The sequence below is a fragment of the Lissotriton helveticus genome, chromosome 2_1, assembly GCF_964261635.1.
Source record: "Lissotriton helveticus chromosome 2_1, aLisHel1.1, whole genome shotgun sequence".
In the NCBI taxonomy this organism is placed as follows: domain Eukaryota; kingdom Metazoa; phylum Chordata; class Amphibia; order Caudata; family Salamandridae; genus Lissotriton; species Lissotriton helveticus.
This window is the reverse complement of record NC_136059.1, coordinates 1,676,208,779-1,676,232,278: the sequence shown is the minus strand read 5'-3', so window position 1 is coordinate 1,676,232,278 and position 23,500 is coordinate 1,676,208,779. Positions and strand designations below refer to the sequence as shown.

At 47.8% G+C, this 23,500-nt stretch overlaps 1 protein-coding gene across 1 annotated transcript in view; it reads right to left on the bottom strand.

Annotated features, from left to right (window-relative positions):
- LOC144818836 (uncharacterized) overlaps positions 1 to 23,500 on the bottom strand; it is a 1,999,126-nt gene that overhangs the window by 1,756,649 nt on the left and 218,977 nt on the right. The window contains 2 exon segments of the mRNA XM_078676624.1: positions 5,629 to 5,779; positions 18,607 to 18,765. Of these exon segments, the coding sequence (XP_078532750.1) occupies positions 5,629 to 5,779; positions 18,607 to 18,765 (310 nt within the window).

Below are 23,500 nucleotides of genomic sequence, written 5' to 3'. Positions count from 1 at the left end.
TCCGTATTGTAGGACTTCAGGAGCCATGCTGTCAAGTTCAGTGAGGGAAGGTTGGGATGAAGAATCCTCCCTCCCATCTCGGACAGCAGGTCCGGCCTGCAAGGTAGTCTCCTGTGCGGAAGCACCAACAGATGTAGAAGGTCCAGGTACCACCGCGGCCAGTCTGGAGCTATCAGAATCATGGTCATGTTGGATCGGAGTAGCTTGGACACCACCTTCGGGATCAGGGGCAGCGGAGGAAAGGCGTGGGCAAATGTGCCTGACCAGTCCATCAAAAGAGCATTCCCTCTTGTCCTTGGACGGTGGAATCTGGACGCCAAGGCGTGGCATTTTGTGTTTTCGTCATCCGCGAACAGATCTATTTCCGGACGACCCCAACGATGGAAAAGGTCTGCCACCACCTCGTCGTCCAGCACCCAGTTTGGCTGATCTTCGAAGTGCCTGCTGAGGGCGTCTGCCTTGACGTTTAGATCTCCTGGAAGATGCAATGCCACCACCGAGAGGTTCCGGGCGAGCTGCCAGTGCCAGATGGTCTGAGACTCCAGGGAGAGCGGACGTGACCGAGTTCCACCTTGCTTGTTCAGGTAGAACATGATGTTGTGTTGTCTGTCTGGACCAGGACTGAATCGGACTCGATCGCAGGCACGAAAGCTTTCAGAGCTAGATGGACTGCCCGGAGTTCCAGCATGTTGATGTGGTAGGTCTGTTCTTTTGCCGACCACAGTCCTTGAATCTGAAGGCATCCCATGTGCGTGCCTCAGCCTTGCAGAGATGCGTCTGTCACCACCGATTGCACTGGTAGCGGTTGGTGAAAAAGGACTTCCACCATCAGATTCCGCTGCTGGGTCCACCATGAGAGTGAGGATCTGGCCACCAGAGAGAGATCTGATCCTCCCAGCGACCTGTCGACTGATCCCACTGGTCCTCCAGAGTCTGCTGCAGAGGACGCATCCTCAGCCTGGCGTTGGGAATTAGGAAGATGCAGGACGCCATGGATCCTAGCAGGGATGCCACCTGCCTGACTGTCGGATTCTGCGCTTGGAGCAGTAGCCTGCATCTGTGCTTCATGGAAGACAGTCTCTTCTCCGAAGGATACGCTCTTCCCAAGCCTGTGTCCAGAACGGAGCCAAGATAGTGGATGGTCTGGGTGGGCTGCTGCACCAACTTGTCCCCGTTGACATGCAGCCCGAGGTTGTGCAACTGCTGCAGGCAGAACTGGAAGTCGTGCCTCACTTGCAGTGGGGAAGGACCTTTAAGCAGCCAGTCATCCAAGTATGAATATACGAAAAGCTGCCACCACTGCCATGCATTTGGTGAAGACTCGTGGGGCGGACTTCCGACCAAAGGGCAGAGCCTTGTACTGATAAGGTTTGTGACCGACCACAAACCGCGGGAACTTTTGATGTTTTGCGATGGATGTGGAAGTATGCATCTTGGAGGTCCACCGAACACATCTAATCCCCTACTTGCAGATGTGGACATATTTGGTGAAGGGCCAACATGCGAAACTTTTCCTTCACTATGACTTTGTTCAGTAGTCGAAGGTCCAGAATTGGTCGAAACTTGCCCTCCTGATCTTTTTTGGGGACAAGAAAGTATCTGGGGTAAACTCCTTTTCCTCTTTGGGAGGGCAGAACCTCTTCTATCGCCTACTTTTGGAGAAGAGCTCTCACCTCTTTTCAAAGCAGCTGTAATTTATGGGGACAAGACTTTTTTGGTGGAATGTCCTTCGGAAGCGCTCGGAAACGTAGCGCATATCCATTGCTCAGTATATTCAGCACCCAGCGATCTTTTGTGATGCTGGCCCACTCTGCTAGATGTTGAGAAGCACTTCCTCCCACTGGAGTGGGCAACGGAGGCGGAGGAAGTCACTGCTCAGGACTTCCCTCCTCTTGTCGTGGTAGAGGACTGCTGTTGGTGACCACCTCTACCTCTGTTGGACTTTCCTCCACGAAACTGGGTCTTCCCCTGGGACCACTGAGGGGTTTAAACCCTCTGTTGAGGCCCTTTGCCACGGTTGTATTTGTAGCGTCGCTTAAATTATTTTTTCTTCTCCAGCCCAACTGCCTTGACCGTGTCCAACTCGGTCTTCATCCTAGTCATCTCTTCGTCAACGTGGGAGCCGAAGAGAGAAGAGCCAGAGAACGGGAGCTTCATGATCCTTTGCTGAGCGTCTGGCTTAAGTCCTGTTAGCCGTAACCAGGATGATCTTCTGGCGCATACTCCATGCGCGCAAGAGTGCGCTGATAACACCGCGCCATCTGCCGCTTTGCTTATTGCTTGGTTAGCCACCAGAGATCCCTCTGTGACTATCTCTGCGAAATCCTTCTGGTCTTCCTTTGGGAGCTTGGCTTGGAAACGCTCCAAAGAGTCCCAGAGAGCCCTGTCATACCTGCCAAGCAACGCAGCCGTGCTGGAGACCTTAAGAGAAGCAGCAGCAGAAGTGCAGACCTTGCGACCCCACGAGTCCTGGAACCTGCTGTCTTTGTCTGGTGGAACAGAAGAAGTGGCCGAAACAGCATGCGTCTTTTTCGCTGCTGCCACAATGACGAGTCTGCAAGAGGGTCTGTCTTGACGAAGACTGGATCTGAGGTAGCCAGCTTGTATTTTTTACAGAGACGAGCCGGAACCGCCTAATGGTTGCCGGTGTTAAAAACGTATCCATGACTGGGTCAAGGATCCCAGGAACCAGTGGCAGCAGAGGCCGAGATTCGGACTTCTTATGGAGAGTTTCGAAAATCACTGTTGTCGTGACTTGCGGGACAGACATCTCAATATTAAGCTTTTGTGCACCTCTTTGCAAAACCTCATGGTAGGTGGCAATATTGTCTATGGGAGAGACCCTGGTAGTCGGGATGTCCGATAGTGTGGGAGAGTAATCCCTCATGGAGGATCAGGTGGAGGAAGACGAGGACGTAGATGGTGTTCTCCTACGCCGATGTTTAGAAATCCTCACTTCTCTCGATCTCCCAGTGCGGTCTTTGCGTCTCGGAGAGGGAGACCTGTGGCGCCTTGCCTCCGGAGACCTCTCCTGTCTTTGTCTAGGAGGGCTCGCTCTGTCTGCTTCGTCCACTAGTCTCTGCAAAGGAGACCTATGCACAGAGGTGGCATATTCCTGCATTCGCCTTGTTGCTCTAGAGTCCTTCCAGTGACTTGTAGGGAGGTTCCATCTTGGAGACAACTGAGTCAATGCAGGGGCTCCCTTGGATCGTGAAGGAGACTTGCGAACGCGGGAAGCAGGTTCCGGAGTGGGCGACTTTGAATAAGCCCTCAAGGAAGATTGAGGAGACTAATGTCGTGAAGCCGACTGTCACCAGGACCACTGAGCCTCCAGATCTCACTGAGGCCTGTCTCGACGTTGAACGCCTTCTGGACGCCGAACTAGGCTCCTGCCGTCCTCTCGACGTCGAACGCACCCTCGACGTCGATCGGTGCCGATGAGACGCAGGTAAGTGCTCTCTCTATGTCGAACGACGATGAGAAGCCGACGACGGAGGATGTCTCTCACTCGATGCCGAATGTCTTCTAGACGACGGCGGAGATGGATCCAGTCTCGACGTCGAAGGTCTTCGAGACAACGGCGGAGGGGTTTGCCTCACTCTCGACACCGAACGCCGTCGATACGACGACGGAGACTTCAACCTCGACGCCGTTCATCGCCGAGTTGACGACGGCGGAGGTGTCCTCGTTCGACGTCGATCGCTGGTGGAATTGCAATGACAGAAGAGAACCTGCCCTCGACGTCGAACGCCTTGCCGGCGTCGACGGATGGCCTTGGTACCTAGACGCCGAACGTAGTCGAGATGACGACGGCGAAGGAGTCTTGTCTCTCGACGCCGATCGTCGCCGGGTTGACGACGGCAGAGGGTCTCTGCTCCTCGACGCCGATCGTCGCCAAGTTGACGACGGCGGAGGGTCTCTGCTCCTCGACGCCGATCGTCGCCGGGTTGACGACGGCGGAGGGTCTCTGCTCCTCGACGCCGATCGTCGCCGGGTTGACGATGGCGGAGGATGAATCTTCGACGTCGACGACATACCTTTTCTCGACCGCGAGCCCGCTGTCGAGGGTCTCTTCTTCGATAAATGACCCATTTGAAGATCTTTTTTCAGCGCCGAGCCCGACGCTGAAGGACGCGAGGACTTACTTCTAGAAGATGTTCTAGCCCTCTTGGAGCCCTTCTTGACTTGAGATCTTCCTCTTGACAGGCCATAGGTACGAATTCGCTCTGTCTTTTAAAGTTCTGCTGGTCAGGAGCTGACAGTGAGAGCAGGCCTTTTGGTCATGGTCTTCAGGGAGACAAAGGATACAGACCTCATGAGAGTCTGTTTTGGCCTTCTTATGACCACAAGAAGGGCAAGAGTCAAAAAGAGAAGGCATTTTAAGGTGTTAAAAATGCCTTAATCTGTCAAAAAAGGACAGTCTCTTACTTCTAAAGATGTAAAACGTCGAAGTAAAGAGAAAAAGTTGTTAAAAGTGAACAGATTTTTCTGAAGAAATCAGAAAAGAGTGGAGCTGTGTTGCCAGGTCCTTCCAGAAGGAGCCGGAAAGACCAACTGACCTAACTGTCACCCCTGAGGCATGATGGGATGCTGGGGGTCAGGAGTGCCTTAAAGGCACGGTTCAGAAAAGGGGGTGGTGATGGACAGAGCATCTGAATTAAACAGAACACTCATACCCAGTCAAAAGATCAGGGCTTGATCCATCACCGTTTTTTAGCTCACTGCACCAACCCAGTTCACAACCTGGCTACATGCAAATTAGTCTGTCCCTGGCCCAGTGCATCATGGGAACAGGGCAGACCAAACTACCAAGCCAATTCTTTACTGGAAAGGAAACAAGCTTCCGGGGACCAATTTCTGGCATTGCAGCCGTCTTCGGCCCGGCTTGCTTGAATCCTGATGGTGCAATGAGCAAGGGACTCATGTCTGAGCATACCCTGCCACTCCTATAGTGGCCAAAACGATTCAGAAAAGGGGGTGGTGATGGACAGAGCATCTGAATTAAGCAGAACACTCATACCCAGTCAAAAGATCAGGGCTTGATCCATCACCGTTTTTTAGCTCACTGCACCATCCCAGTTCAGAACCTGGCTACATGCAAATTATACATATATACACATACATACACATACACACTAATATCTGAGGAACCGTTGGTGGGTCAAATTGAGACGGGGTCCAAAGTTTTTTACGCCATACATAAATAGGAGCAATAGGTGGAGTAGAGAGCTTAGCACTTCCACGTCATTTGCTAGCCTGACAACAAGGAATTACTAGCATGTGAATTTAAGTAAGAGCCAATGCTGAAGTACAATCCATCCTGAATAGACAGAAGAGGCCCAATACAGAATGGAAAAAAGCTTGTGTTCCCTTCCAGTTGGCCATTTAGCTGTGTCAGCTCCTGCACCTGGTTATCGGTACGACTAGAGAACAGTAGGCGGAGTGTGCATGGAGTCCTGTTAAGTAGTTTCGAACCTTACCCAGGGGCCATTGAGTTTGATACTTCCAGGCATTTGTATGTAAATGTAATCTGAAATAAATCACTGCATTTTCTCAACACTAGCGTCAACAAATTGTGAACTAAGTTAAACACTTTGAGTTTATCCTGTTATGAACGTAACTACTTACACTCATCCATGTCTGGTAAACTTTGCAAAGCAGAGAATTTAGTTCTTTTAGCTATATGTGATGTGTTCAATCCAATGCCAAAGTCATCTGTAGAAGATAAACTGTTTGCAAGTTTACCAGGGGCCCATGTCACTCTTCTTTTTCTTTTTGTCTAAAATGAAAGGTAAAATGTAAGCAGCAATACATTATTTTTTAAACACATAAACAGACAACAGCAGAGGCTTAAAATTTACTGTATGAAAGGTGGCCTTAGTTATAAGTTTCCCTTGACTGCTGAATCAGTAGGGGTGAAGCATCCTATCAAATGACCATGCCTGCAAAGGGGAATACATCTAACACTCCTATCATATCTAAAAGATAAAAAAAACATTAAGGCCCGACCTGTTGAATTTTGTGATATGGTATACTTTTCAAATGTACAATTTCTGACTTACAATTTGTAGTGGGGAAAAAGGTCCTTTCTTGATTTTCTAAAAATGAATAGCACTCAATAGTATCCTCTGACACATTATTTGCAATAGTGTGTTCATTTTTCAGAAGACTACACATTGTACACCAAAACATATGAATATATAATGTTCACAGAATTTATATATCTAGTGTAGAAAGGTGGATATCGGACTATATCTTTACCCCAACTTTTTTGCCTAGTGTTTAGCTGTTTTCGGACTTAGTTGGCCTGGGATCCTGCTATTCAGGGCCCCAGGACATCTGCTCTCTCTGTAAAATGGACTCCATGTACGGTTAATGCTAACTTTGGTTTGGCTCAAAACATGTCGTGTAAGGTGTCAAACACTTTGGAATACTACTCCCCCCTGCCAGTTCTGGCGGCGGGGTAGCATTCCACCCTTCTAGAGGGAGAAGACATGTAGTTACTGCTTTACCCGATTAAAGTTAAACAGAGCCTCAGCATCACAAAATGGATGCTGCTGCCACAGACACGAGTCTGACCTCCTGCAGCTGGACGAAACTCCAGCAAGGGAGGTTTGGACAATCGCTTTCCTGTCGAGGGAGGTGCTAGCACCTCCCCAGACAGCCTGTAGTGTATTGGGGCAGGGTGGGTTGAATGGAAAGATGCTTTTCCAGACACTGCCTGGGGCACACAAGGTGCTCCATGCATAGCCCGGTTCAAACCAGTTGCTGGGGCACTCCAGCCCCGCTCTGGCGCGAAACTGGAAAAAGGGAAAGGGGTGTAACCAACCCCCTTCTCAGGGTCCACCCATAGGAGGGACCTAGCAGGTAATCCAGCCCCTAAAATCAGTATTAAGATAGGAGCTGTGTCTAGAGACATTAGATTATCCTGGACTGAAACTCAAACGAAACTCTTGGACCTTCGACGTTCTATATCGACTAGAAGACTGAAGACATCTCCCTTGTGGTCAAGGAGTGACCACCCTGTGCAAACAGGCACCACCAGTAACTTGCCGATTTGCTTTGTCGACGCTCCTGCCGGAACCCGAAGACTCAGCGACTCAAGAACTGGACTTCCAGACTTCTCCGACTCCGATCCACATCCACATCCACAACTAAGCTGAGACCCGTGGCGTACACAAGAGACGTGGGACCGGACACCCTGGACTACCTGCACTTTGCTAACAGTGCAACTACGAGGCACCCTCGCAGTTGTGCATTGGGGTTTGAGCAGCCCCAGACCAGAGCGCCATTTGCACCGAAGCTCAGCCCTCCACACTCCACGAGTGCCGCGTGGGGCCTGCCCTTGCATTTCACCTCGACGCGTCTTCCCGGTTGCTAGCCCGTTTGCTAGTTAGCCCTCCGAAGACTTTCTTTTAAAACTATACCGCTTTCCTGGTTGCTCCAGGCTTGCTCCAGCTTCCCTGCAAAGGAGAAGCTCCCCAGACCTTGCTGGTCTGAACTGAAGCCCATCTTCCCTTCCTGCGTGGATTGCAATTGCCAAGGCTTGTTCGGTCCAATCTGGATACCGACACCGCAGTCAACTAGATCCTTTGTGGGACAGCTCTAATCCAGCTCCTGGTTGTCATCGACGCCTCCTGGTCCTCGTAGCTGCAGAGACAAGCTTCACCTCTTCACCTGAAACACTCAACATCGCCTGGTTCCTTCCTGGTCACTGGCTAGTGACCCAGACTCTGTCCCCTCTGCTTTCAGGTTCTTCACATCTTTGAGCCACCCTTGGATCCACCCAGACACTTTTCTCCTGGTCGCCTGCAGCACTTCTTTGCAGCTCTCCATAGGAAACAGCGACGAAACCCGACACGAAAAGACACCTATGCACCCGTCTTTCCTGGGTGAGGTAACTAGAGTACTCCGGTGCTCCCGTGGGTGTTGACTCTCGAAGTGTCCTAGTTTAAAAGGGTTTTACCGTAGTCCATCCGGAAGTGTCCTTAATCAACTACTTTGTAACTTTTACGTTCCCATTATAACTCTATGGTAACTCGAGACTGTGTTCCCACACTGCACGCATCTCCCGTGGGTCTCCTACTTCTTAACCTTTGGTTCTGTAGTGTAGCCTCAGCGATTCCCTAGGCCCTAGGCCTATTCACTATCCCTGAAGTGGTCCTTATACCACTTACTTAGTATATGGTTCGTGAGGCCCCTAGGGCAGAATTGTATTTGTGCAACTTATAGTATGCTTAATGAGTAACTCGTGATGTATTTCGATCTCTGACCTCATAAAGAGTTCAGAGGGGTGTTAGAAATAAATACATATATATTTGATATATACCTTGTGTGCTGTCCTTTCATTTGGTATTCAAGGGATTATATATGGTAAAACAGCTGGCTTCACATGCTCTCTGAAGTTTTAGCCTAAGACTGCTGGTCCATGCTACCACTAGGATAGCTTGTCTATAAGGTTGACTTTACAACCACCATCAATAAGGGTCGTTTAGACTGGTGCAAGCTGCCCACTAGAATAGTGGACATCATATGCCAGGGTAACTTCTCACATATAGATAGATATATATCCCAGCTACAAAAGTACAGCACTCCTAGGAAACTATTCACCCAAAGTTTATTGGGGTTTCAAAACACAGCGACTGCCTTTATCAATTTCACACAGCAGCCCGAGACAGCGTTATTTAAATCAATATCAAAACAGCTCATTGGAGGTTCACAATGAGGTAGAAGACAACAGCAAAGGACTAGTAGGATGGACTTAAGAAATATTTCGGCCATCTTGGAACATGCAATTCATTATTGTAATGCAGGTATGTTCAGCTACTTACATCCTATAAATGTGCATGTAAATACATATATACATATTTACACAGAATTCATAAGAAAAAATAAAGCCATGTATGGGCTAGAGCTGTACATCAGTCCATAGTAAAGTTGTGATAGGCAAATTAGAAAAGGAAATTGCGACATGATTCAGCCCTAAATGGGCTAGGCAAAACATTGCCTAAACAAGAGATTGTTACCTCAAAGCATACACTCAATACTAGCATGCCCTTCCTAATTACATTTCATTAACTGTGAAGACCACGAAAAAGAATTACATTTCAAAACTCAAAAATATTAGAGGGAGACTCCACAAGGCAAAAGGCTGGAACGCCAATGGAGAAAGCACTGGCACTCGGATGATAGAAGTGGCTACAAAGCCCACATCAGGCTTTATAAAAATGCACTTAAAACGGCTCAAGCCTCCTACTTCGAGGATCAAATACTAGCCGCAACCAACTCCGCAAAAGAGACTTACCGGATAGTCAAGCTCCTTTCCAAAATACAGGAACCCCCACCCCCTCCTGACCTGGATGGCGCAAAATGCAACCAGATGGCCGATTTTTTCTCAAAAAAAATCGAAAAAATCCTAAACTCCCTCCCGCCTGCGACAACTGCACTAAAAGACTCTTTCTTCCCGACCTCCCAAGACGCCCCTAGGCTGCTTTCCTTCCCCCAAATTACTATCGAAACGTTCCTTAGTGTCTTGCACAAAGTCAAAAGCGGTGCCCCATCTGACCCAGCCCCGATCAGTAAACTTAAACAAATTGCTTCTACCATAGCCCCCCCTCTCACTAACCTGATCAATGCCTCCTTTGAAACTGGCATAGTCCCAGTAAACTGGAAAAAAGCCACGGTAAAGGCTCTTACAAAAAAAACACACCTCGACCCTTCTGACCCATCAAACTTCAGACCTATCTCTCTGCTACCGGCAATTAGCAAAATCGCCGAAAGAGTGGCAAATCAACACCTTTCCGAGTTCTTAGAGTCCCATCATCTTCTCCGCCCAACCCAGACTGGCTTTAGACCTGGACAGGGGACTGATACCGCCCTGTTAGCCGTGGTCGAAGAAGCGAAGGGCATTCTGGATGGAGGAGGATCGGTGGCAGTGATCCTCCTCGACCTGAGTGCCGCCTTTGACACGGTGGACCACGCAACCCTTGTTCATCGTCTCGGGCTGCTGGGAGTGGCTGACTCCGCCTTGGCCTGGATCGCATCCTTCTTGGAGAACAGGTTTTTTCAAGTGACTGACGGACATTCCATCTCCAGGGCTCATGCACTCAAGTGTGGGGTGCCTCAGGGATCCTCCCTGAGCCCCACACTTTTTAATGTGTACATGGCTCCTCTCGAGGATGTTGTTGAACCCTTTGGGATCAAATCAATAATGTACGCCGATGACACCCAGCTCATCGTGTCCCTCAACCAACCCGACAACGCCCTCTCCAATTTGTCTAGCTGCCTGGAAAAAGTTCACCAATGGATGTGCGAATCCCGGTTAAAACTGAATGGGGAAAAATCTGAAATACTTCTGCTGGGAAACCCTAACAAAATACCCGCCCCCCTTCCCTGGCCACTATGCATGGGATCCCCTCCATCCCCAAAAGCCGAAGTGAAAAGCCTGGGGATATGGTTGGACCAGGACCTCAGCTTCAAAACACAAGCGAGGAAAACCACGGGAATTTGCTTCGGCCTTATGAAGATGGCACGAAAGATTCTCCATCTACTCCCCCCTCAATCCAGGAAGCTTTTGATGCAGGGGCTGGTGAACTCCAGACTGGACTACGGGAATGTCCTATATCTGGGGGCCCCAGCCTCTGTACTCCACAGACTCCAATGCTCTCAAAACGCGGCGGCAAGAATACTGACAGGAACGGCAGCAAGGACCTCTGCCAAGCCGGCCCTTAGAAATTTGCACTGGCTGCCAGTCAAAGAACGTGTCAACTTTAAGACCCTGTGCATGGCACATAAAATACTGCACAACGAAGGCCCCCCTATTCTCAGACTTCTTGTGTCCTTTCAACAATCAACTAGACAACTCAGATCTAACTCCCTTTCCCTTGCAAAAGTCCCCAGAATTAGAAAGGCCAGAACAGGTGGTCGCTTGTTCTCGTACAACGCTCCGAGACTGTGGAATGCTCTCCCTCTCTCCCTGAGGCAAGAACAAAACCACCTTAGATTTAGGAAAAAACTGAAGACCCTCCTCTTTCCATGAGCACTACCCCCCCCTGATCGCCCACTCTCCGGGATGATAGTTACCAGCGCCGGGATGCCCTAGGGTAGCTGTTGCGCTCTATAAAACCCATAATCAAATCAAATCAAACCTAAGGTCACAAAAGATAACCATGGAGAATCAAACCACAAAAGAATTTCAATCAAAAGTACTAAGTCCCATTGTTCTTCCGTACATATATCTACATAAGTGAGCTTATACACGATTTAGAATCCATTCCACAGTTTCACTAGTATTTACAAATATTTACACGAGATTACAGGTGCACAGCTAGTTCCTCTCCACTATTGAGCCCCTGAGGTATTTTGGTCTGCATATCAATGATGTATCTGGACTCAAGTCTGCGGAGCGTGAGTAGTCTATTTCCTCCGCGGATGCTGCCTGGCACATGGTCTACACAGAAATAGAACAGGAGGTCCCTGTTGTTGCTATGGTGGCTTTCAAAATAAAGTCCACATTTGTAAAGCGCACAATCACCCGTAAGGGTCTCTAGGCGCTGGGGGCCGTCGGGAAGATTAAGCGAGCTATTGCCCAGAGTCACATGGTGCTGGGCTGACCTGCCGCCGGAGCCGGGGATCGAACCGTGGTCCCCAGATTCCAGCGTCAGTCGCCCTGGCCGCGGCGCCACACCTCTCCGAGCAACCAATGGCGAGCAACCGCATAAGTTACATCCTTAGTAGTAATATCTCGCATGTGCTCTAGGATCCTGAACTTGGTAGGATGTATAGTACTACCAATGTACCTAAGGCCACACGGACATACTAAACATTACACCGTGTGGCTGGTGTTGCAATTCATGAACTTCTCAATTTTTTAGGGTTCCTCACACCTGGTACGTCAAACGATACAAGCAGTTTCAGCTGAATAAATGCATGTCCGGCCTGCAGTAAGAGAAACTCAATAAAGTAAATAGTGCTTACAGACTAAATAACAGATCCCGTGTAACAACTGAAGTAAAAGGGCTAGTCGCCATGGGATGGTACAAATGAAGACAAGGCCGTACTAAGGAGGGACTAAAACATATTAACGAATCCGAAGGCAGTATTTACAAAAGACAATGACACAAGCCAATGAAATATATGGGAGGAGAGTGGGCGCGGCTTCTCTCCCATACTCTACTACAGCAGTCTCGCAGAGAGAGCAGTGCATGCACGCTGATGCTAGGCTCGACCTAAAAACCGACACTAGTGTTCGAAAAATATAGTGCTATTTATTACACGCCAACAATAAACTAGTTTGGTATATCTCCTATCCAGAGCTATGCATACATATTAACAATATCAGTAAACCAGGCAAGTAAAACACAAAAACACATGGGCCCCTATGGAGGTGCCAACCATATATTAAGTAAGTGAAATGCAAAAGGGGTACCTAACCAAGACTACCACACAAGGATCTGTAGGCCAGGGGACGCACATAACCAACCAAGCTAAGTAATTAGGAGGCTCTAGGCATCTGGGGGCAGTGGTGATACCCCGTGTCAGAGTCTATGGAACAACATGGGAACTGGTAGTTAGGATTTTGTATTTTCAGGACCCATCCCAGAGGACCCAGAGGGAACCCTTTGGAACGAGGGAGGTTTGAGTGCACCCCCACCCGTGGATACCTAAAGAAGCAGAATACCTACAACAGGGAGGCCCGGATGCATAGGTATTTAGTGTTGTCAAAACCGCCCGTTGAAGTCAATGGGGATCTTCAAATGTCCAACTACTTCCGTGACCCATGCACCAAGTCGGTAGAACCCAAGCGTGGATTCCAGATGGGGAGCACTTGAGGAGAGAGGAGACCGAGTCCAAACCACCCGGAGTCATGCAGGAGTTACAGAAGCACAGTGACCACCCTACTCTAGGATACTTCACAGCAGAAAGGGGTTTTGGAGTTGCAGCTGTGGAGCCCAGACAAGGATGTAGGAAACGGGAGCCGCACACGGGCTGTCCCAAGAACGGTAAAAAATACAGGAAGGTCAGTGGCCGGCAGGACCTCCAAAAAGCCTTGGACAATGCAGTAGATGCGCTGCAGGAAGAGTTGCAAAAACCAGCAACGTCCAGGTAACTTACCTAGCACAGATAAGTTGGAGCCAGCCCTCAGCAAGCAGGAGAGTCTGCAGGTATCACTCTGGCAGCAGCCCAGCAGAAATGGAGGCCTATGTCACTTTTGCAGCAGTGTGAAGCTTGAGGCTGGGGCTTCTTCTCGGAGAAGTGTGGCTCAATGGTTAGAGCAGGCAGACCTTGATGCAGAGCTCTGGCCAGGGGCCAGGGTTCGATTCCCGCCTCGGCGGGTCTCCGGCTCATTAATTCCCCTGACTGGATATTCTCGCCTCAGTGCCTGTTCTGATCATCGGTCCCACGCTGCAACTCTGGGCAATAGCTTGCTTAGTCTCCACAACAGCCCCAAAAGTGCTGGGATGCCTGGATGCACCTGGGGGGTGCCCAGGAGTGGACATTTCCCAGGAAAGCCAGGAAGGGTTACTAAGCGTTATACGGACAGCGCCGGGACACCTCCGGTGGAGGTGGCTGTGCGCTTTACAAATTCCGACATTTACATTTACATTCTTGGAGCTCTTAGATCTCTGGATTGGAGAGTCAACAAGCTTTGGCAACGGCAGACAGATGCGGTGCACATGTGTGCAGTTACAGCAGTTCCACAAGGGATTACAGCCTTCCAAATTGCACAGAAGACAGGTCGGGCCTAGGCAGAAATACTAAACCACCAGCTGTGTTGTTGAGCCTTGAGGATTCTGTGGGTCAGCAGGCTCCCATGACCGGTTGTCGACGCTGAGGTAGCTGCAGGGGAGGGACTCCTTCACTCCAGAGGAGATTCCTTCCAGCTCTCCTTGATGCACACAGCATCCTTGTGACTTTCGAGGATGCACGGCCATGCATGTTGCAGGATGGTTGCAAAGCACGGAGACAAAGTTGCAGTAGGAGCTTTCCTACCAGGATTCTGGCATAGCCACCAGCAGAGTCCAGTGTCCAGGAGCAGAAGAGTCATTGGGAGGCTACTGAAGACTAGTCTTGCAGCAGAATCCTTCAGGCGAATCTAAGGCCCCAACCTCATGGGAGCCCTCAAGTAACCCAGGAAGAGTGTTGGACGTTTCTGCAGTGACCCACCTATCAGGGGGGTTCAGGGACACTACTCTGGTTGACTGGCCAGTCAGATGCTCCCAGGGGCATCTGCCTATCTTAGATTCAAGACAGCAGAGTAAAGCGGCCACCTAGAGGCTCTCTAGGCACATCCCAGGGGAGGAGCAGGACAATGGGGTGGTCACTCCCCTGCCCTTTGTGTAGTTTCACGCCAGGTGGAAACCAAGGGTTCCTGCCCTGGAGCAAACTGGTTTATGCAAGTAGGCACACTCTGTGCCCTTCAAAGCAGTCTGGTGGCACTAGGAAGCACCCCCAACCTAGCCCACAGACACCCAATTCTAAAAGAGGTGGCTATATGTCTCCTCTACAGGAAATCCTTTGTTGCATCTTCCCTTGCCTGAGTTAGGCTTATCGGCAGGAGTGCATAACAGTGTCTGGGGTCAGCGGCGGCACTTGCCAGCAGACCCTGCAAGGATACACAGGCAGCAAGGGGGGGGGGTTGCCTAAAGAGCCCCCAGTTCATGGTATCATGCAACTAACATTGGAATTGGTGTAGTTGTACATGTTTGATACCAAACATGAACAGGTTCGGTGAAGACATAATGTAGTTGGACATCTTGACTTGGCAAGTGTCCACTAGATACCTCAATATGGTTTCCCTGGAATTACACAGCCTAGAGAATGGAGTGTGGGGTTTGTAGGGGTACCTCTCCTCATGCCTGGGCACCCTCACACTTAGAACCATAAACATCCCACCTCTTCTGAACATTCTCTTTAAGGAGCTCTATAGGCTGGGTCTAGAGATTTCTTGGATGGGCAGAGTCAACGGTCTCAAAATGAACTCTCAAAATGAATTTTTTTTTTTACAGAGATTTCTTTACATAGTTAAGGTCCTCCCACTCCGGATTCTGAAAAGGGCAGTCACACTTATCCAGAATGAGTTATGGTCCTTTAAATGGAGTAAAAAGCATCCTAAATTGGCTAAAGCATCCCCTCTAATACTCCTCTCGGAGGGTAGGGGGAACGGGGGGGGATTGGAGTTCCAAATGTAGCTCGCTATATCTTGACTGCCCAAATTGCTACATCATTGAACTGGATCTCTGATCCTGCTTAACCTTGGGTTCATCTAGAAACGCTCGTGCAAGCTCACGCTTAAGCACCTGCCATGGTTACCATTCTGCGGCCTTCCCTCTGTAGACAGTTTTTTGTCCTCTGCCTTGTCCACCTTGCATCTTTGGAGAGAAGCCTCCCATATGCGTCAGTTTAGGCTATACCTGTCCCTGCACACTCAGGTTCTTGGTAATCCAGATTTTCCCCCGGGTATCCTGTATTGGAGGTTGTGCGGGTGGAGTAGGGGTGCAGACTTCCCTCCCTCTAGGACTTATACGTTGACAGTATCCCTAAGAACAGAGACCAGTGTGCAGCCAACTTCTGCTTACACAGCACCAACTTGTATAAAGTGGCACAGCTGATCCATTGGGCTAGCCAGGACACCACTCTCCAGGGATGCACATGGGAGACACATTTGTTGGAAGATATTCTAAGTGGTGGAGACAAGGGAAAAGCCATTCCACGTCTTTACAGAGGTTTGGAAACCCCCTCAATGTTACTACGGTTGGATATGCATTACAGTAGTCGCAGGATCTGGGTATGGATATTGACATGGGTGACTGGGGCGCAATATGGTAGAGAGCGGCTAAGACATCTATGTGTATTCAATATAAAGAAAGTGCCTATAAATTGCTCCTGCGCTAGTATCTCAGCTCTGCTCGCCTGTCCCACATCATGGGGACGAGTGACAGCTGTTTGCGGGGGTGTGGGACTGAGGCGAAACCATATGTCCATATGTGGTAGGAATGCCCAGTGGGCACCGATTTTTGGAAACTTGTTTAAGTAAATCTGAGATTCTATAAGTTCCACTAACTCCCCACCACTTTCAGGCACTCCTGGGGGCATTAGCTGAGGAGGGACTCTACCCACTCAATCCCAATTTAGGTAAATTGATCACTCATTGTTAATTGGCCGTGCGACTGGCATTTGCCTTCCGAAGAAAGGGTCCAGAAGTCCCTACTATCGCACTGTGGTAGGCTAAGATCTGGGATACATATGCTAGGGAGAGTCAGCCATGGTACGAGAAACAAAGTTACTGTTTGACAAAATATGGTCCCCCTTCTTGACCGCTGTAAAAGATAATTCCGCTCAACAAGTGCTTGCACACCACCAGGGTCTGCTTGCTACAGCAGGCCATGTAGGCTGTGACGGAGTGGAATTGGTTTGAGGTTTTTTTTGGGGGGGGGGGAGCAGCTGGGGGTGAGGTGGGCATTGATGCTGGAGATATGTTTATCTGGTTCCCCATGTTTCTTTTACCTGTTTTCTTTAGCGTGGTTTATCCTGGGATCATCACTCATACTCAGTGAATATAATTCTATTTCTGTGGCTATTTATGCTTTGCATGGCTTGCTTCTCATGGAGAAACATTGCTTTTGTATATGCAATTCTGTTGACTTTTTTCATAAAGTGAAAATGAAATTGTAAAAAAGAAAACAAACCATTGTTCATCCAACTGTCTTGGAGTATGCTTCGCCATTTCAAGATAAGTTCTAATAGATCTTCTCCACTTGGAAAATGTGCACCTAAAAGGGAAGTAAGGAAACCACTGTCTGCAGTTCTGAAACTTCCAACCACAGTCTCACCTCTCAAAGACCTCCCTTTGTGGTGCACCTTTCTCAGCTAAGATATTTGTAGCTGGTGCGACTGCCCAAAAGTAGCCTGAACCCTCTGAATAATGCAAGTTACAACCGCTCTACAACTCTCATAGGATGAGTCAATAGCGTTCCATGTGTTTGCTTCTATCTTCAAGTGTGACATCTCTTAGTCTTTGTGGAAAGGAGAGAAATGTTCAAGAATGGAAGACAGCACTCAGATGATGCACTGTCTGCCACTTTGTGTGACATCAGAATGATTACATTAAGGATATCTAAGAAGTCTTTCTTCATATCCTTCAGCAAATAGCTTGAACTCTGAAAGCTCAATCATACCGCTACTAAATGACATTTGCTTCGACCACTTCCAGAGCAGCACATGGGACAGTTACACTTCTCTCCATGCACGGAATCCTGCTGTTTGCTCTCCCTTTCAGGGAGATTTCTTCCCGGGCTGATGCATGGGGTTCCCCCTTTTTCTGCAACTCTCCTGGTACCAGAGTCAAAAGAGGTAGAGATTGAGAGCTTTCATTGAGCGTTTTCCCCGATGACCGACAAATGTTTTTGGGAGTCTCGAAAAGAACATTTAATTTTAACGCTCCTCTTAGATTAACACTAAATGTAAAGTAGAAATATCATTGATTGAGAGAACATGAAAGACTTGATTTGTGTGTCTGACGTGTGTCAGTCTGCATCCTTATCTGTGTGACTACCAGGAGATCGCTTTAGTGTTTTCTTCTGCCATATTTTAAGTGATGAAGGCACCACCAGATTACCAAAAGGTGGATACAAAGCAATAGTAGAAGTTCTGGAACTAATGTATGGTGGAGCCACCAGAGTACAGAATATGTTCAGGTTTGAAGGCACTGAAAGTTTATTTTAAGGAGGAGACAAAATATTAATAGGTACGATCGGTACCATGGTGGCAGGTGAAGGTTCGGGGGATGTAATAGTGTCTGTACGGGGTTATCTAAAGGAATTAGGAGCATCTTGCTGTGGTGATTCTGCAGGAGATTGGGGAATTTTTAGTTCAACACTTAACATCTATTTGTTAAAGTCAAGCAACACAAGGATGTCTCAGCATTGATGGGTGTGGCTAGACTGAATAGACCTCCAGTAAATTGGAATGGCATCAATCCTCAACATCAATGTCTGCAATGCTGGACAGGTCCAGCGCCTGTTTTTGGAGTGGCAGTTATAACTACTCCTCGTCCTGGGTCTCACTCTAATGGAGTCCTTATGGGTAGAGAGTTGTGTACCAGCTGAAGGAGCCGCCCTGACAGGCCACTAATGCAGGCCCTTGAATATGCCTTTCAAGGTTGCGCTCCATTCGACTTCTGAGACCACTGACCAGTCAGTTCTAGAGAAGATGGCAGAGAATTGCATACCGTAGGAAAGAGCATATGGCTCCTCCATGCAGGAACAAATGTAATCAAAAAGGCTCTTGTCAATCAAGACTTAATACATGTACTAAATCAACTGTCAGACACTCAGTCTCAAATACTGCGTGATGCATTAAAAAACATACTAATTATATAAAGATTCCTTTTGGAGACTGTAGGTTGAGAATAGAGGTATATTTGTCCTAAATATGGTTAAAAGCGCTAGCAATTACGATAAAATTCAATTTAGAACATTAAGACAAAGCAGTTTATTGTGAAGAACAGATCAGTAGAGAAATAGTTGAAGACAAGTTGTTAGGAACACATTGGGAAAAGACCAATATACATATGAATGTGTTCTGCAATCTGATTCTCCAGCTTACCCGAAAATCTTCATGAGATACGTGTGATGAGGGAATGACTACAATTTTAGTCAGGTTCCTCGTCCTTTCCTCTTTTTCAATCTGGAGAAGTTTAATTTCTTCTAACAACTGTGCACGTTCATCTGCTGCCATTGCCTTAGTTCGAGTCTCAGAAGAAGTCTAAAAAAATATTAGTTAACAGACGGAGTTTCAATTTCACATCTAAAACATTTTTTTCCACAACAACATGTATTACGTTTTACAATTTGTTATATCACCACAATGAAACAATACCAAATACATTTACAGCATTTACATCACTCTGTATTATAAATAGCATAATTATTCATAGTCACCACACCGCACAGGCCAAGTCACATGTAGTAATTTCCTACAATCCAGTTCTATTCAATGTTCGGTTAGTTGGTTCAACATACAATTAAGCTGCCTGTCAATTATGCTTTTACCCAACCCTCTTCTCAGCGGCCCCAACACTTTTACAAATGTGTATACACAACCTCTATTTTCATAGGCTACATTCTCCACTAGTATACACCAATCCATGTTGACACACCATTTTTTTTTTATTTGAATAGTTTTATATAGCTCGTACATGTGATATTGTTTGTTGGATGAACTCCAAATTTCTCTAAGACGTTCCATGAACAGGTTGAAGAGAGTGGGCGAAAATGGGGAGCCCTGTTGGACCCCTAATGTGACCGACGTGGTCTGCAATAGTGAGTGATTAACCTAGACTCTTTGAGACCTGTTGTGGAGATAGGAGTTGAACCAGTTAAGGATTAATCCTGATAACTCCATACGGTGTTCATAAAGGTCTAGTAGGTGGTCATGTTTACCCGTAACAAAAGCAGACAATAGGTCAAGGAGGATTAAAAGACAGGATTGGTTCTGGTGCAGCATTTTTGTCAGTTTGATCTTTTTTTTTTTTTTTTTTTTTTTAAGGATAGGGGAAACCTGATCGGACTTTAGGCAGTCAGGGATAGTGCCTTGAAGGAAAAAGGCATTAACAATCTTGGTCCAAAGTGGGAGCAATCAGGTATGATTTCCTTGAGTAGGTTGTGAGATAGAGGTTCATTGAAGGGGTTTGAGCATTGGTTGAATCTTTTGAGGAAAGTACCATTCATAATATTCTGACAGCGGATGTAATGGCCTTACCCTCACCTAGTCATACTACATATTTATGTAATTGCCATTTCTGGATATCAAGAAACTAACAGATTTCTACTGGCATAGACGCGTCCGCATATGCCCATAGCCAATAGTTGGATATGGAAAGGTGTACTCAAAATATTATGCTTTATTTTATAGCATGTCAAAACTTTTGCAAATTAAGGCACAGCAGCAGGGCATGCAAAGGTGTACCGTCTTGTTCAAAACCTCCAAGACAACTGTCTTTAATAGCGCTCCCCTACAATCTAAGGTTGTAAGGTGCACTTAGTGTATTAGACTAGCAATAGTTTGAGCTGTACCTTTAGAAATCCTGTTCATATTGCTACTTGTTTATTTTGACGTCTACAATCAGTCCTCGTAATCTTGTGATCCAAAATCCATGTCTCATCTAAAATTTTCTAATTTAGCTAGAGAATTACGCAACAGAGTTCTGTTCATTAGGGAGACCACACGTGTGTTTTGTGGACAATAATAGAGGTCTTTCCAATAGGGTTTCCTCAGTTAGGGTTCAGCATATGTCTATGCGCATACCTAGTGCAAGGCATAGCTGTTCAAAAGACATTGTTGAATCATGCAACTAAATATCCCTCAGCCTTGTTAAGCCAATTATGTCAATTCCAGCAAAGTCATTGTAACGGGGTGAGGCTGCGTGCTGCAGATGAATGGTGGGCACCTGGTACTGACCCGGTACAACCTCCTTCATTACAGACAGAGTCATGGGGTACGGAGTACGACGAACAGGAAGAAGAGGAACGCGGCTCCTTTAAGTGGGTTTACACGGAGGAGGAGGATCCTCCCATTGTACACGTCAGCGAGACCGGATTGGCTAAAACCCAGGAAGCGATGTGGATGGCGTGTGACATCACCCCCGAAGAGACGGCGAGGAGTGAAGACGGAGAACCAGAGACCGGAGACTGCGGACCCGAAGGAAGAAGTGGAGAACCTGAAGAACAACTGGGAGCGAGCGGAGGAGTGTCCGAGGGGAAGCCAGGAGGCCAACGACCCTGCGAGCCGCCGTGCCACTCTCCCGGGGGAGGAGCGTGGCTTTCCCAGGTACGGCAGCGTATGGCGGCTTGGGTGGGAAGCAAGCGTGTAAAATAGTGTACAGATCCCCTGTTTGTATCCTGTGTCCCCCCCCCCTCTCGTTTCCATTTACCCCGCGTTTTACCCTCACAGACTGTGTACTTCCTGACCACTTCACTGGTGTATGCTAGAGTTGCACGTTCACCGGTGAACCCTCTCCCGACTCACTACACCCGGTCCCTCGGTGCATGACAACCCAGTGGACAACTGAACTAACTGCCCTTTTTCTGTTGGTCTTCTCTTTCCCTGGGACACCGGAGCCAAGAGAGCAGCTTACAACCCAGCCCGTGACCAGACCTCGAGGGGCAGAGCTATACCCAGAATAAAAGGAGGAAGAACACCCGAACGCCAAAACGGATCCCAGTCAGTTCGCAAAAGAGAGACTAACGTTCAGAACGAGGAGAACATTAATGTTAAAAACATCACGAGGAATTCCAATAAAGCCCTCTTTAACCCCACGAGCTGGTGTCCTGCCTGTTCCTGCATCACCCCCTGATACATCCACTACCCCTGGTCCACAAGCCCAGCCCACAGTCATCTAAGCTCTATGCTTCTCTAAACTAGACTCCAACGCACAAAAGGGTTAAAATGGTACTTTGGGAGCCAGGAAAGGAACAATTGTCAAATTTGAAAAGCTTGCAAGCAATGCGGACAAGCAAGTTTAGATAAGGAGATTTACTGATTTTAATCAAACGTTTCCTCTAGGAACTCCTCAGTCGTACATATTCACTGAAAAAAAAACAACGGTTAAAGAGATGTTAAAGTTAGGTAAAAATGTCAGTTAAAACACACCCTTTAAAACGAACAAAACCACTGAAGATCACCAGTCATAGCCGTCTTACATAACTATAAATTGTGCACTAAGGTAACTAACTCGTGCTCCCATGATGCAGTCTTTTCATCATTGATGTAATTTCAGATGTTGCACTCATCTCATCTATGAAAGATCAGGTCATGAGTGATTTAATACGCGGGGTAATTGGCCATGCATGATGAGGGTGCGAGTAATAATCAACTTAGGGCACAAGTTATAGCTACACCCCCCTCCCACCCCAGCCTATATTGGCCCTGTGTCGTCAGTCTGTGGCCACCTGGGGCCCCGCCAGCTCACCGCACACACCCATCCTTGGTGCAGCAGGAGCCAGTATTGGTCCCTCCTGTTGCCATTAAGTATTTTTATGTGCTCCTTTTTTGCAGGTCCCGCTGGGTAAGAGCAGAAAGGTTTTCACTGTCCAAGCTCCTGCAGACAGAAAAACAGTGTCCCAGGGGTGGCATCCCCAGGACCCAATAGAGGAGCAGACTACGCTGGGTGGGGTCCTTAGGGAGTTTTAAGGCTCAAAGGACTGAGTTTGGGTGCTCCCACCTCCCTTTTAAATGTATACATTTGCCCCAGGGGCAGGGTATCCCTCTCCTTCCTCCTTATATCTTTTATTCACTTCTTTTCCCAGGACTTGAGGCGTGTTGCCCCTCTCCCAGAGCCTTATTAGGATCTGGTGTCCCCACCCTCCTGGGCCACTACAAGAATTTAAGGTCATTAAAAAGGAAGCACAGATGGGGCAATGCCTATTTGCGAATGCACATCTTAGCAATCAATCAGCAGGAAAGTGTTATTGGTGCACAATATAATGTAGTGCTCTCAAAGCAATAAGTCTCCCTCCACCCACCAAGAGACAAGAAACAAGAAAAACTCTAAGGAAAGAGCTCTCCGTCGAGTTCACAAATACTATGCACATATGTCGAGGCACACCAAATTTAGTCCATACTGTAATATAGGTAGTGACTAATATAGTCAGCAAAGGTAGCCCATAAAATTCTTTTCTCTTGATTTTCTTCTCAAAATCAGATTAGAAAACACACTGGCAGCCAACCTGTGTTTCATCCAAAGGACTTTATCAAGGCTAGTGTTTATATTAAAGGACACCAGCACTTCCAGAAGCACTGTGGCGAAGGTAACCTTGTCAATGCGACGGTTTCTATATACTGAAGAGACCTGAATGTCTAAGTTGACGTCAGTTTCCTAAAACCGATCATATAGCCCTTCACAGTAGTTCACTGGATGCTGAAATTAGGATAGTTCAAGGTTTACCATAGTAATGAATATGCCTGTGGTCCACTGATGTCACAACAGGTATCTGTACCTGCAAACATAAGTACTCCACGTAGAAATTGTAAATCTTGAGGACGTTTTGGATAATGGCTTCAATACAAGTAACTGTACCAGTTAAAAACAGCTTTAATACAATGCTGTATGTGATCTGATAAATGCGACAAGTGCCGTCTGTTACAAACATAGAAAAAAGGAGAACACCACTGAGACCGACTCAGCACCAGGCCCTGATAAACCTGGAGCAGAGGAGAACAAGCATACGTGCAGTCTGCTACGTGACCCCCATCTCCCAGTGCCACTACAAGAATTAAAGAGGGGGGGTTGCGCCCCCGAGCTTGTTAGGCCCCGGGCACCCCATCCCCCAGGGCCACTACAAGAATTGAAGAGGGGGGACCATGACCCCTCGAGCCTTTTTAGGCACAGCGGACTCCATCCCCCAGGGGCAATAGTAAAACTAAAAGGGAGGGAGACATTGCGGCTCCCCTCCCAGTGACTGGTTAGGCCCTGGGGACCTCATCCTCCAGGACCACTAGT